This window comes from Nanorana parkeri, unplaced genomic scaffold (assembly GCF_000935625.1).
Source record: "Nanorana parkeri isolate BGI_ZX_2015 unplaced genomic scaffold, ASM93562v1 scaffold70, whole genome shotgun sequence".
Classification (NCBI taxonomy): Eukaryota; Metazoa; Chordata; class Amphibia; order Anura; family Dicroglossidae; genus Nanorana; species Nanorana parkeri.
Window position 1 is genome coordinate 1,108,247 of NW_017306338.1, and position 12,551 is coordinate 1,120,797.

At 41.6% G+C, this 12,551-nt stretch overlaps 1 protein-coding gene across 1 annotated transcript in view; it reads left to right on the plus strand.

The window, feature by feature from the left end:
* LOC108804732 (protein argonaute-3) overlaps window positions 1-12,551 on the plus strand; it is an 80,632-nt gene that overhangs the window by 42,683 nt on the left and 25,398 nt on the right. Inside the window, exons 6-8 of the mRNA XM_018576598.1 lie at window positions 1,703-1,837; window positions 2,484-2,571; window positions 8,552-8,699. Coding sequence (XP_018432100.1) covers window positions 1,703-1,837; window positions 2,484-2,571; window positions 8,552-8,699 — 371 coding nt within the window. The remainder of the gene's footprint in view (window positions 1-1,702; window positions 1,838-2,483; window positions 2,572-8,551; window positions 8,700-12,551) is intronic.

Genomic DNA, 12,551 nt, shown 5'->3' on the forward strand with positions numbered 1-12,551 from the left:
ACAGCTCTGCATGTCACATGTTCCATGTGGTAGACCCAGAGTTCCAGGAAGTAAAGGGAGATGGATTAATCTGCCCTGTAAAAAAATGGCCAACGTGAGAAGAATGGCGAGAAAAAAAAAAATAAGGTATGCAGAAATTGAAATGATTTAGAAGTACCTGTTTGTATGTTGCCATTGCTACACAATTCTAAAGTTGCCTTGAAATGTTTAAAATGAGGTTGACATTCCTCTTTAAGCTCTGTAAACAAGCTTTTTTTCAGCAGAGGGATAGAGATACAGGGAAATATGCAGTAGGGAACCTAAATTTCCAACAGCTGGCTGAACAGAAGGCTACAAAATAGGTTAATATGCAATATTGTGTGTATTGTATTGTGTGTGTGTATGCATGTATGTATGTATATATTACACACACACATTATTATTTTTCTTTTTCCAGACCATAATAAAATTAAAATATGTACAAAGTCACTTTATATCCATCCAGAGGTACACTGATGGGTTTCAGCAGTGCTGTTTTTTGAGCTTGTAGTTTGCTACTCTAGAAGATGAGAATCTGACAGACCGGGAGCTGTATAGAAAATTCCAGTTTGGAGCACATATTCTAAGTTGCCCATGATGTGTCTCACAGAAAAGAGTATTTGTCTAGATCTGCAGTTTCTTGGGTTTCACTGAAAATTAATTTGTATGCTCTCTATTAGCTGCATAATCTCTGGTCTCAACCATTTTTTATTTTTTTTTATAGGTTCGAATCACAGTTGGCCCACAGCTGCTTTATAAATCCACACAGAACAGTGGTTAGACCCAAGGGGCATTTATTCAGACTCTGAGCAAGGTTTAATAATTGTATTAGATGCTTATATTGAAGGTTGTTCATTATCCTTCAGGTATACACTTGGCCTTGTCATACTCTGCCAATGTTATTACACGCAACTTAATATTAATCCTTCTCTATTGTTTTTAGCTAGAGATTCCTTTGAGTCATTGGCAGTATTACTTGTTGCCAAAGCATCTTGGTATGTGTAGGACAAGGTCTGTGGTGTGAAGCCGGGAGACTCTGTGAAAAAGAAGTTAACGCATAATCAAGGACATTAAATCACTTCTGAACAGAAGAAGCTAATGCATGCAGTGAGGAGTTTCCCCAAGAACTCTACATACAAAGGCAAATCTGAGCGCACATATGAATAAAATGCCTACTTCTTTTTATAAAGTAGAGCTCAATCATACCTGGATGATAATAATTTGCTAAAGCTCCGTGTTGCCATCTTTTATTCATGAAATACTGTTTTTACTCTTTTTCAGTCTTTATTGCATTGCAGTGCTGCTGACCTCCTCCAGGGGTTTTCAGCCACTTCCTGTCTAAATGCATTAACTCCAAATTCCAATTCACATCAGTGCTCTGCACTGGCTTCCTGACAGTGATAACGGACAACCATACCTGTGCAATGCCACTTGTACTCACCCTAAATTTTATAGTATTGCATCTTCTGGGTTGTTTGCCATGTAGGTTAAGCCTTGTTGCCTTTCCAGAAGGTACAAGTTCCATTGTGGAAGGGTTGAATTCTTCCTTTTTCTAGTTTAATTTCTGTATTTGTTTACAGATCTAATGTGCTAATTAATTATGTCTTCTTATTTTCATTTATATATATTTTGTAATAAGACAAATCATGCTTATGAAATACTTTTATGTTCTGTTTTATTGCAGTTTCTGCCACTGCCTTCTACAAAGCACAACCAGTTATCCAGTTTATGTGTGAAGTTCTAGATATTCATAACATAGATGAACAACCCCGACCTCTGACCGATTCTCACCGGGTAAAATTCACCAAAGAGATAAAGGGTAAGTGCCTATAATGTTCCAGATATAGACATTTGATGACATTGTACAGGAATCCTTCTTAAAAGTAAAATGGTGAACTGCACATAGAATGATTTTGAAGGTACATCATGTATAAGATCTTTGTGATGTTCATATAAAACAAGACATGGCTAAACATATATAAAATAGTGATTGCATCTTTACTGCATCTCTAATCTATATCAGTACAGGCAGTCCCCAAGTTACAAACATCCGACTTTCATATGACCCCTGAGGTGAAATCTTCTGAACAGGGGCACACGCAACAAAACAAACGTTACAGGTAGTTAACCCTTCCCTATGCTATCCAAAACTAAATTTTTTTTTTTTTTGCTGGAGTTGCACTTAAAAAATGTAACTGTTCCAACTTGCATACAAATTCAACTTAAGAACAAACCTACAGTCCCTATCTTGTTCGTAACCCGGGGACTGCTTGTACTTCAGCTTGGTTCTGTTAAGAACAAAAGTAAAACTTATTAAATGGTTGATTAGGATTACCCTCCCTATTTACAGTAAACATGGCATTGGTAAACTTTATAAGATGTTTTATTAATGTGTTTTTAAGTTGTTTTTTTTGTTTTTGTTTTTGTTTTTCTAATTAAACAAGTGCCTTTCATGTGTGGTTCAGGTCTGAAGGTTGAAGTGACTCATTGTGGAACAATGAGACGGAAATACCGTGTTTGTAATGTGACAAGGAGGCCTGCCAGCCATCAAACGTAAGCCTCTTATTAAAATGTTGTGTTCTAGTGTGTGGGTATATTTATCAGGACAAAGTTGCTGTTAAAGTTAATATTGAGCCTGGATCTGGATTGGGCCACATATACATCTTGGGTACCTAGTAACACATAATATCTTGCGTCTTAATCCCCACCCACGAACGCCATACTCTTAAGCTGTGCTGTAAAAACACAGCTAGGGTGGAACTTTCAGGGACAGGTTTTATTTTTTATTTTCTAAAACAAATCTGTCAGAAAAACCTGTCAGAAAAACCATTTAACATCCTCCGCTCCCCTCCAGTCCTATGCCCATATTTACCTTTTGTGACTGCTCTGACCTTTTTCATTCCTCTTTAAAAAATCTCGCCACAGATGCAGTGCTTGGAACCAGAGCAGCCAATTGCCATACCCCCACACTGTCACATGGAAGTGAAAGCCATGTCATGCAGTATGGAATTGTCAACAGTAGCTGGTGATTTGGTGAGGGCTAATGGCAGGAATGTAAGGAGTCCGGGAAGTAGCAGTAAATGCAAGTGTAGGAGTAGTCAGTGTAGGGGGTGCCTTGCACAGGCTGGAGGAGGATTTACAGATTTACTTTAAGCCCCTTCCACATAATGCAAGGATCATAATTAAAAAGCCTTAAAGCGGACCTTTACCCATATCTTTAAAATAACCCATATCTTTAAAATAACAACAAAGACCCCTTTAGAAATGTTTAGTAATGATAATCTACAAACACATACATCTAGATAATTGCAGGCTTTGTATTCTTTGCATACCTCATTTCTCTTTTCTTCCTCAGTCTTCTGACAGTGGCCATGTTTACTAATGGCAGATTACTAGCTCTTCTATTACTTCCTGGATTTCTGGTACATGTGACTAGACATGTGACTAGGACATGTGACCATGCACATCATCTCAGGGGAGGAAAATGCCTTTCCCTGAGATCTCCTGATGAGATTCCCTTGCAATCCTCTGCTGATGACAAGGCAATCCCAGTGTACATTGCTTTGCCAAACTGAAGTCATTTTGCCCTTTCAAAGCAGGAAGTGAATGTTCTGCAAGTGTAAGTATTTCACAATCACAGTATTTTACACCTGACATGTCTCTGTTTATTAGTAATCATCATACATAGGACACAAACTAGCGTCATCCTGTCACCCTAAGCTCAGTATACCGTGAGCTACAGCTTGCGGTATACTGAGACACCGCAGCTGAAGCGGATCCCGACAATTATGTGTGAGGCAGAGCCAGCTGTACCCGCCCCCTCCCCCGTCCGTTCCGCCAGTCATCGCTGGAGGATCGGGGAGGGGGGAAATTAAATCCCTCCCCTGTCACGGCAGAGAGCCGTGACAAAATCGAGAAGTGAGCGAACGCCGGTATGTGTTCGCTCACTTCCCAATCTACTGAGCCGACCTGTGACAGTCTCATTGTCACAGGTCAGCTAGAACTATGAGGTGAGTGAAAAGCACTCGCCTCATAGTTCTCCTTTAAGTAATTTTAAAATAGTATTGTCTAATAAAACTGCATGGACACAGAAAAACATTTGTGTTTTCTGATCCTGAGGTTCAAAGGTGCAGAGTAACATTTCAGGACACCCTGATGTTGCTGACTTGTTTTGAAGGAGCAGGCACCTAGACTGCCATAAGTCTGTGAGGTTAAAGCTCAGCTCCGTCTATTGATGGACAAAGGAAGCCATGCACCTTAGGAATGTACTGCCGCCTACAGAAAGATTGGACACCAGAAAACAAGAAAACTAGATATCAGCCCAGGATAAACCCTCCCAGCATGCTTTTTTTCTTATGTGCTAGGAGGATGGATGTCTGTTAATCTCTTGTATGGGAAAGACAATTTTTTTTTATTTGTTAGCACATTTTTTTTAGAATTTTTTTAATCAATCTACATTGCTGCTACAGCTGGTCTTTTCCATTACAGATATTTGGTGTGGCCCTCCTTGGCCTTGCATTTGGAGGGCTGTGTCCGGACCCCGCTGGATGGGACGTTGTGGGGATAGCTTGGAAGTGCTTGGAAGTGACCTTCGTGAACTGGGTCCTGCTATGGGCACTTGTCATACTCCTTAAATATACAGAGCTAAAAAATCTTTTGAATAGCAAAAAGAAGAAAAAATAAACATATAAGCCGTATGCAGCGATATAACCCCCTCATAAGTGTAACACCACAAAACATATACATTTACCTCTATAAATAAAGTAAAACATTTGCAATAAATATATATATACACCATAAGGTGCAAAAAGAGTCATGTTGTCTCTAATATGCACACTCGTGCTTTCCCGCCATACAGGATTAAGGAAGCCTCTCCCTGCTGCTACACCTGCTTGCAAAAGATACATAAAACTCCTATCTTCGATCTGATCCTGCTACCCAACTACAGTGACGTTTGTCACCTCTACCCATCCGACTCATCTGCTACTAGCTGTCCAAGTTTCATGTGTGCCTAAGGTCTTGCTTTATTTTGCCTTACCACCACATGGCTTTTGATTCATCTGCCACGGAGACTCTGCCTGAATCATTCAAGTCTTTAGCTGGTGAGCTTGCCCCTGTGGAGTCGATCTGCTACCACTGCCAGGTTTAAGCTCTTATCAGTGCAGTGTGCACCACTCTGAAATTAGAGAGTCAACCTGGTGCTTCTACCAGTGTTTCCACATTGCACCTGATTTTTCAACTTTGTGGTGATTGGAAACACCCTGATATGCAGTTTTCCTTTAAGCCTTGGATCCGTTTGGGGAGGATTTTGTACAAAATGGTCTACCCTCATTGTGCATACAGCAGTGGTCCTGCCTTAACAAAGCTACCACCATACGGGTGGAGTGTAAACTTGTCTGTAAAATGGATCTTCACCCCGGAAATGAACTTCCTCTTATTTCGCCCCTCCTTACAGAATTGCAATTATTTTTCAATGCTAGGAAAAATAATTTTGTAATCATTTTATATTTTTTTATTTAATAAAAGAAACCCAGTGTGTCAATTCAGGTTAATCTATGCTCGCTTGCTTTAGGTGCTGGTCCAGCTTGTTTGAAGACAACCACTATACAGGAAATTTGGATGACCATACACCAGCTTCATCTGAACTTTATTCTTTTATAAAAGCAAAAAACAAGGAATTAATTGAGAGAGGGAGATTATAAAACAGATGAATCCTGTTCTTCCTGCAGCTGTGTGAACCAGCATTTGGCACTCAGCGCTATCAAAGATTAGGTTCCTGTCCTGTCTATCTTGTTTCAGAGACAATTGGCATCTCACTCCTTGAGTAAGTCCTTTATCACCCTATGTCTTTGTGGGATCTGAATCTGGCTCTCTCTGCACTTCTGACTTTGCCATTAAAGACAGTCTTCTCTCTGTGTTTTTATTTTTCACCCACATGGAGATATTCCTTGTTGCCATCACCTCTGGCGGGCAATTGTCTAAACTAGTGGCCATATCTTGCAAGGAAACCTTTCTAGTTTTGCCAAGGGACAAGGTGCTATTGAGGCCAGCGGTGTATTTACAAACCACGTTCGCGCAAGCCGCCGCCTGCGTCCCCGCCGTCCTCGCCGGCCGCCCTCGCCGGCCGTCCTCGTCCCCCGCCGCTACGATGGTCTCCGGTTCTCCCCCCTTCTCTCGACCGCAGCAATTGCCGCCTTTGGGGAATCTGCCGCTCCAGACAAACGCCTTGTTTGCCTCGCGGCAGATACGCCACTGATTGAGGCCTAGAACTTTCTTTTTACCTAAGATAGTTTATGCTTTGCACCTTAAGCAGGGCATCTTTCTTCCTTCCATCTGTCTGACTCCAGTTCACCAAAAGGAAAATTTTCCTCTTGGATGTGGTTTGGGCTATGAGAGTACCTCTCAGCCATTGTTACTGATCCTCTATTTTTGGTCCCTGTAAAGGTGCACCAGCTTCTCACTCCACTATCTATAGGTGGCTCAGACAGACCATTATCTCCTGTCAAGGCACATGCTTCTAGATTTATGAGTGCTTCTTGGGCTTTTCAGCATCATGCAACTGTTTTCCCAGACTTGCAAGGCTGCCACCTTGTCCTCTATTCACATGTGGTGTATGTTCATGCTTCATCTGATGTCAGCTATGGGTGGAAGGTCCTGCAGGTGGAATGTGGAGCTGTGGGCAGTCCCCAGTTTTCGTGGGCATTTTTATGTTGTGTTGCCCACACCTCCATTTGGACTTCTTTTGGATGTCTCCAAGGTGAATGACTTCCTGTGTCCCCCAATGGATGAGAAACTCAGTCTATGCACACCTCTAGCCCCCTCTGCCAAGCTTGCCTGAGAACACATTTTTACCAAATCTTTTCCTATTGTGTATATATTTTTTATTTCGGCCACTGTGATCTTATCACAGCGCTCTGAAAGCTTCAGCTCTCAACAGCAGCCAGGAGGAGAGGCCTGCAACTTACCTGTATCATTTGCAGTTACATAGACACACTATTCAATGCTGTAACTCCAAATAGCCCTCTGCAGGCAGTTGTGTGGTGACGGGAGATTATTGCACTCTCCTGTCATTGTCCACACTTACTTGCCTGGAGTCTTTCTGCACTGTTCCTAATTCCTCACATCAGTGTAAAGTTTCTATGCAAAGATCAGACCTACACTGCCTCACAACCATGATCTTAATGCCTACCAGCCTGTAGGCTGGCTGTACAGAGCCCAGAGTAGATAGAGTAGAGATCCCCTCTGTCATCACCCATACATACTTGCCTGCTGCATCCCTGTACGGTTGTTATCACATCAGTGTAATGTGCTGGCTCTGACTCCGGACAAGTGAAACATGAGGTCTGGCAGCTAGGAGAGTGGCTGGTGATGCTGTTGGTGGATGTGTGGGGGGATAAAGGGAATAGTAGTGAACATCCCTGTTTTTACCCATGTGCGTTTGCCTGCAGCATTGATGTTACAAAGCTGAAACAACATAAGAACAACGATCCTCCTACTTCTAGGTGGACAGCAAGGTGACTGGTTACCCAGTGCATAGACAGCTGGTTAAAGTGACTGATCTCCACAACAGGAAATAGGGCGCTATAGCTGTTGTGAATGGAGAACTTCTAAAGCCTATCTAGGAAACAGCACTTAGTACTAAGAAAATAAACTACTTTTTCTAGATGGTGAGCTTGCTCCTGCAATCCTGAAAAATATTGAATTGGCCTGAAGTCCAGCTTTTACTTCACTACTGACTGAATCACTGACTTGGTACAAGCCTGTGAATTGCACATGTCCCACCATCCCTGAAGCTTGACCTAAAAGATGTAATCATTGGGAGTGATTATTTCTAACCATACTGGTTCCTTTTAAAGTTTATGTATAACTAGTTTACTTGTGTAAGTATATCGGAATGGGAACTCTTATACTAACATTTACACTGTTGCTATCGGGGCACATATATCTTGGGTGCTGATGAAGCTCCTGTCTAAATTTTAAACATTCAATGTACTTATGGATTTCTGAGAGGTTTATTTAGAGTTGGGATTTTTGGAATTGGGTCAATTTAAGTGTAAGGGTAATGTGTTTGTGGTCATTTTTTTTTTAAATTACAATATACATACATCTTTTTTTCCCTGCTGTCTTTCAACTTGTCTGATGTCACAGGTCATATTTCCCTTCTTCCTCAGAAGTGAAAGTGACCAGTCATTCCTGCTTGACTGAACAGCACTCACATGATGACATGTGAGAAGCACTCAGTCCATGAGTTCTGTGAGTCCTGAGTATGTTGCTGCCCCCAGAGGCCAAGCCTGCGATAGCCTGGGCTCACTGGAAGTGGTTTGAATGATGTTTGTCATTTAACCCAAAAGACTGGTGGCATCTAATGGCATAGAAGTAATGCTGTGGCAGATAGCTGCAGGAATATTACATGAAATACTTTGTAATTATGCACAGTTTTGAAATTTTTTTTTTAGACTTTGTTTCTTTCCACCTTTTATATTCTAGAGACTTAGTAAGGTAATAATAGTATCCTGTATTCTTTTCTTTCTAGCTTTCCTTTACAGCTGGAGAATGGGCAGACCGTGGAAAGAACAGTCGCTCAGTACTTTAGAGAAAAGTATAATCTTCAGCTGAAGTATCCTCATTTGCCCTGTCTGCAAGTTGGACAGGAACAGAAACACACATACCTGCCTCTAGAAGTAAGGACCACCTGCTTCAATGCAGTGATACTTTTACATTTGTATGGGAGAAATTGGGGTACAAGATATCTCTATGTTTTGGGTTAATTGCTTAAAGAATATCTAAACCCAAGAACATAAATGTCATATATTGTAGCTTACCAGTTCTTATATTTGGTGGTTTGTTTTCTTTTTTCAGGCTAAGTACATTATGCAGCTGCCTTCAGGTAATTGGACTGACAAATCAAAGCTGGAAGGACAGCCCTATATAACCCCTCCCAGCAAGCCTCGTTTTTTTGCTAGTGTTTGTGGTGAGTGGATGTCTTCTCTCTGCTCAAAGAGAAGCAAACCACTTTCCTTCTTTTCTCTCTGTCTTTTTTCTCAAGATTTTCTTCAAAGCAACTGTAGCTTCTTTTTGCAACTTTGGGATCAGTTGACCCCGAACTGTGCCTTAGGGAACTGTACCCGGATCCCGACAGGAAGAAGACGTGAGGTTGGTCTGTATAGTTGCTTTGCTTCGGGCACTAGATCACCTCGGCTTTTGGTGCAACATGATACGTTAGCCGCATGATGTTATACAGATGAGGGTGTTGTTACAGGTTTAGCGCCGCGGACAATGTGTCAGGGAAACCATGTCCCTGAAGATCCATTAGGAGGTATCCCAACCAGAAGGGAAAAGATCTGGATGGGGTTTGGTCCATAACATCCTCCATGGCTGACTGGAAAAACAAGGCAGCTGCTGCGAGGAGTCAGGGTTTTTGCCCTATCTGTGAGCCTAGTGTACTGTAGTTTCGGTCTGCTTGCACCTCTTGTCCTCAGCTGCCGATACTGTGGACTGGGAACACTATTGTCCCTGCGCAGCTTCCTTTTAATGGGTTACTACGCATGCGTGTGCCATGTTGGTACATGCAGACGGTGTCCTCTGCTCTCAAGCTCACTTTCAATCTCAAAGCACAGCGATCCTCCAAATGTGTCTGGGCTCCCACTGCTTACAGTAACTGGTCACAGTTTTTAACCCTTCCTGCTTTGCAGTGTACATTTGGGAGTACCCCTCTCTATATGGCAGATCATAGGTACCAAGGGGGGTGGCCAGCGGGCCCTGCCATCTTGGAGGGATCTGTTATTTCTCCAGTAATGAATTTGTGGGTAAATTTCCAGCCCTTGTAGAGGCCTCAGATCGCCGGAGCTGCAAGTGGGGCCCTCCTCATCTCCCTAAGAGTCCAGCTGTCATTTTCCCCTGACTGCTTCTGCACTTCCTGAAGCTGAGAATGAGGATGGTACCTCCTCCAGTTCTGAAGACTTGGTATAGAAGGAAGTCCAATCCTCTGTTAGAGACACTATTTTTGTCCTTTTTGATGCAGTGCACATGTGCCCTAAAGCAGCCACTGTTGGCCCAGCAAAAGGTCATCAGCCTATGCTCCATAAAAGTGCATCAGCCTGCTAAAACCTTACTTGTACACTTTCTCTTATTGTACGGTGACGTAATCCCGAAGGTCCACGTCTGGGCCACCCTTTGTCTCGTTACACATTTTCCAGGTGGATTCATTAACTCATAATTTGAGTCTATATTCTAAAAGATAAACTTACACTCTTCACTATTAATGCACACTCCAGAAAAACCAGATCAGTCAGTCCTTCATGGGCTTTTCAGCATCAGGCATCTGTTCCTCAGATTTGCATAGTTGCCACCTGGTCTTCTGTTCACGTTTGTTAAATTTTACCAGGATGGATATTGTTCTGATGCTAATTTTGGTTGTAAGTTGCTTCAAGCTGCTCTCGATATCCTTTTAAGCCCTTTTTATTGAACTGTTGGTTATGTGGGTGGTTTGTTGTGTTTTCCACCTTTTTATTTGGGCTGCTTTTGGATGTCACATGGTGTCAGATTACCATCCTGTGTCCTGTAATGTATTAAGAAAGTTGAATTTTTTTTCATACTTGTAAAATCCTATTTCTTGGAGTATGTTACAGGACACAGGTCCCTTCCCTCTTATTATCCACTCCTATTATCCACTCCTATTATTGCTTGTTAAAAAACTGAGGCTTGCTGGGAGTGGGAGGGGTCATATAGGACTGTCCTTACAGCTTTGTTTTGCCAGTGTCCAATTACCTGTTGGCAGCTGCATAACCCATGGTCCCAGATTACCATCCTGTGTCCTGTAATGTACTCCAAGAAAAATGTATACAGGTAATACCAAAATCCTATTTTACCTGAAGTACAATAAAAATATAATTGTTGATTGTGCCAGAAATCTAGTCACCTTGTAAAAGTCCTGTGCCCAGAATGGATATATCAAACAATGTTATCAGTTTTGCCAGCAAATTTCTGCAAACTACAAAAGAATGCCTCCCCATGTAATAAAGATGAGGAGATAAACATGGGTTTGTATTACAAATCAGGGAGAGCAGCCTATGTGGAAAACACTGGTCCTTCTTAGATACAGTATAATGAGCAAGTATTGTCATCTTTGGGCAGGAAGTGTTACTGGCTGAGCTACCAGTTAAAAAGGAAAAGGCTGGGAAAAAAAACGAATGCAGCCACGGCATCTAAGGACTGATATTTTGAAATGTAAAAATCTTGGTTTTGGGTTTAAATGTACTATAATATAGGTGCCTGGTTCAAATAATTTTGCGTGTTGCTGCCTATAGAGTTGCATCAATAAATGTTATATTTACTAGTGTTGTCTGTGTTGATGTCACATAAAAGGCTATGTCTGTATTGTTAGGGCCCATTATTGCATTAACGCAATTTGTGTCATGTGTTAATGTACATTGCGTTGAGACAGCCAATTTATTTTGAATGAGCTGCCAACTCGCAAGAAAGGACCAGCAACAGCACACCTGGACGCACAGTAGTGTGTTATTGGGAGATGTTTTGAGAGTGTTTGAGTTACATTGTCCTCAAAGTGAATGGCACCCCATCGCAGTTAACACATGTAACATGCATTAATGCACTTGATCACAGAAGTGTGTTTCGGCCCCAAAAAATTCACAACCGTTGAAATGTAATTTAATCCAAAACCTTTTTACTACTTGAGTTACAAATACATATGCTAAAATATTTACAAATAAGTAGGACACGTATATGAAGGATGGCCTGTCTTAAGTTACTAAAATAGTGGGTAAATTAATTTTGACGTGAAATAGATTTCACAGTTGGTGTTTGAGACTCTCCAGTGGGGAAATAGACAGCAATGAAAACCTGACTGAGGATCTATTCCTTCCTCAGAATTTTTAAACTTTAGCGAGAAAGCCATTTGTCAAGATTTCACTTTTAAAGAGAAGTATGGCCCAACCTTTTTTTCGGTCATAGTTCTCTTTAGGGTTATTTATTAATGAGCCATCGGCGGTATGTGATTTCAGTTCTCGATCTATAGAGCCAACGTGTGACAGCTCCAGTGTCACAGGTTGGCTCTAATTATGGGGATGAGTGTATTTCACTTTCCCCATAATTCTCCTTTTTATAAGTATTCTTTTGCATTGTTTAAACTGGCTAAATACTTTCCGAGAGTGTTTTTAAACAAAAGGTGTACAGAGTCTTACAGTTTGTTTTCTTCAGAAAGCAGCCACATCCTGAGTAGAAAAGCCTGTGTCCTGTCAGCAGCTGCAGTGTGGGACCCTTGCTGTCTGTGGGGAAGCGGTGCTCTCTTTGTTGATGTCTGACACGCCCCCTGTTGAGTCAGAGCCAAAGGTCTCCAATCAGAGGAAAGCATGAGCTTTGCTGATTGCAGACCTTTGGACCTTTCCTATCAAAATATAGGGAGCAACCATCTCTGAGTAGTTGTTGGTTGTCTGGATCCAAATGGGAATTAGTGGACCAATAGAGGGAACTATAAAAGGAATACAACAGTGTTTTAACTGCTGCCAGCTGTGTGG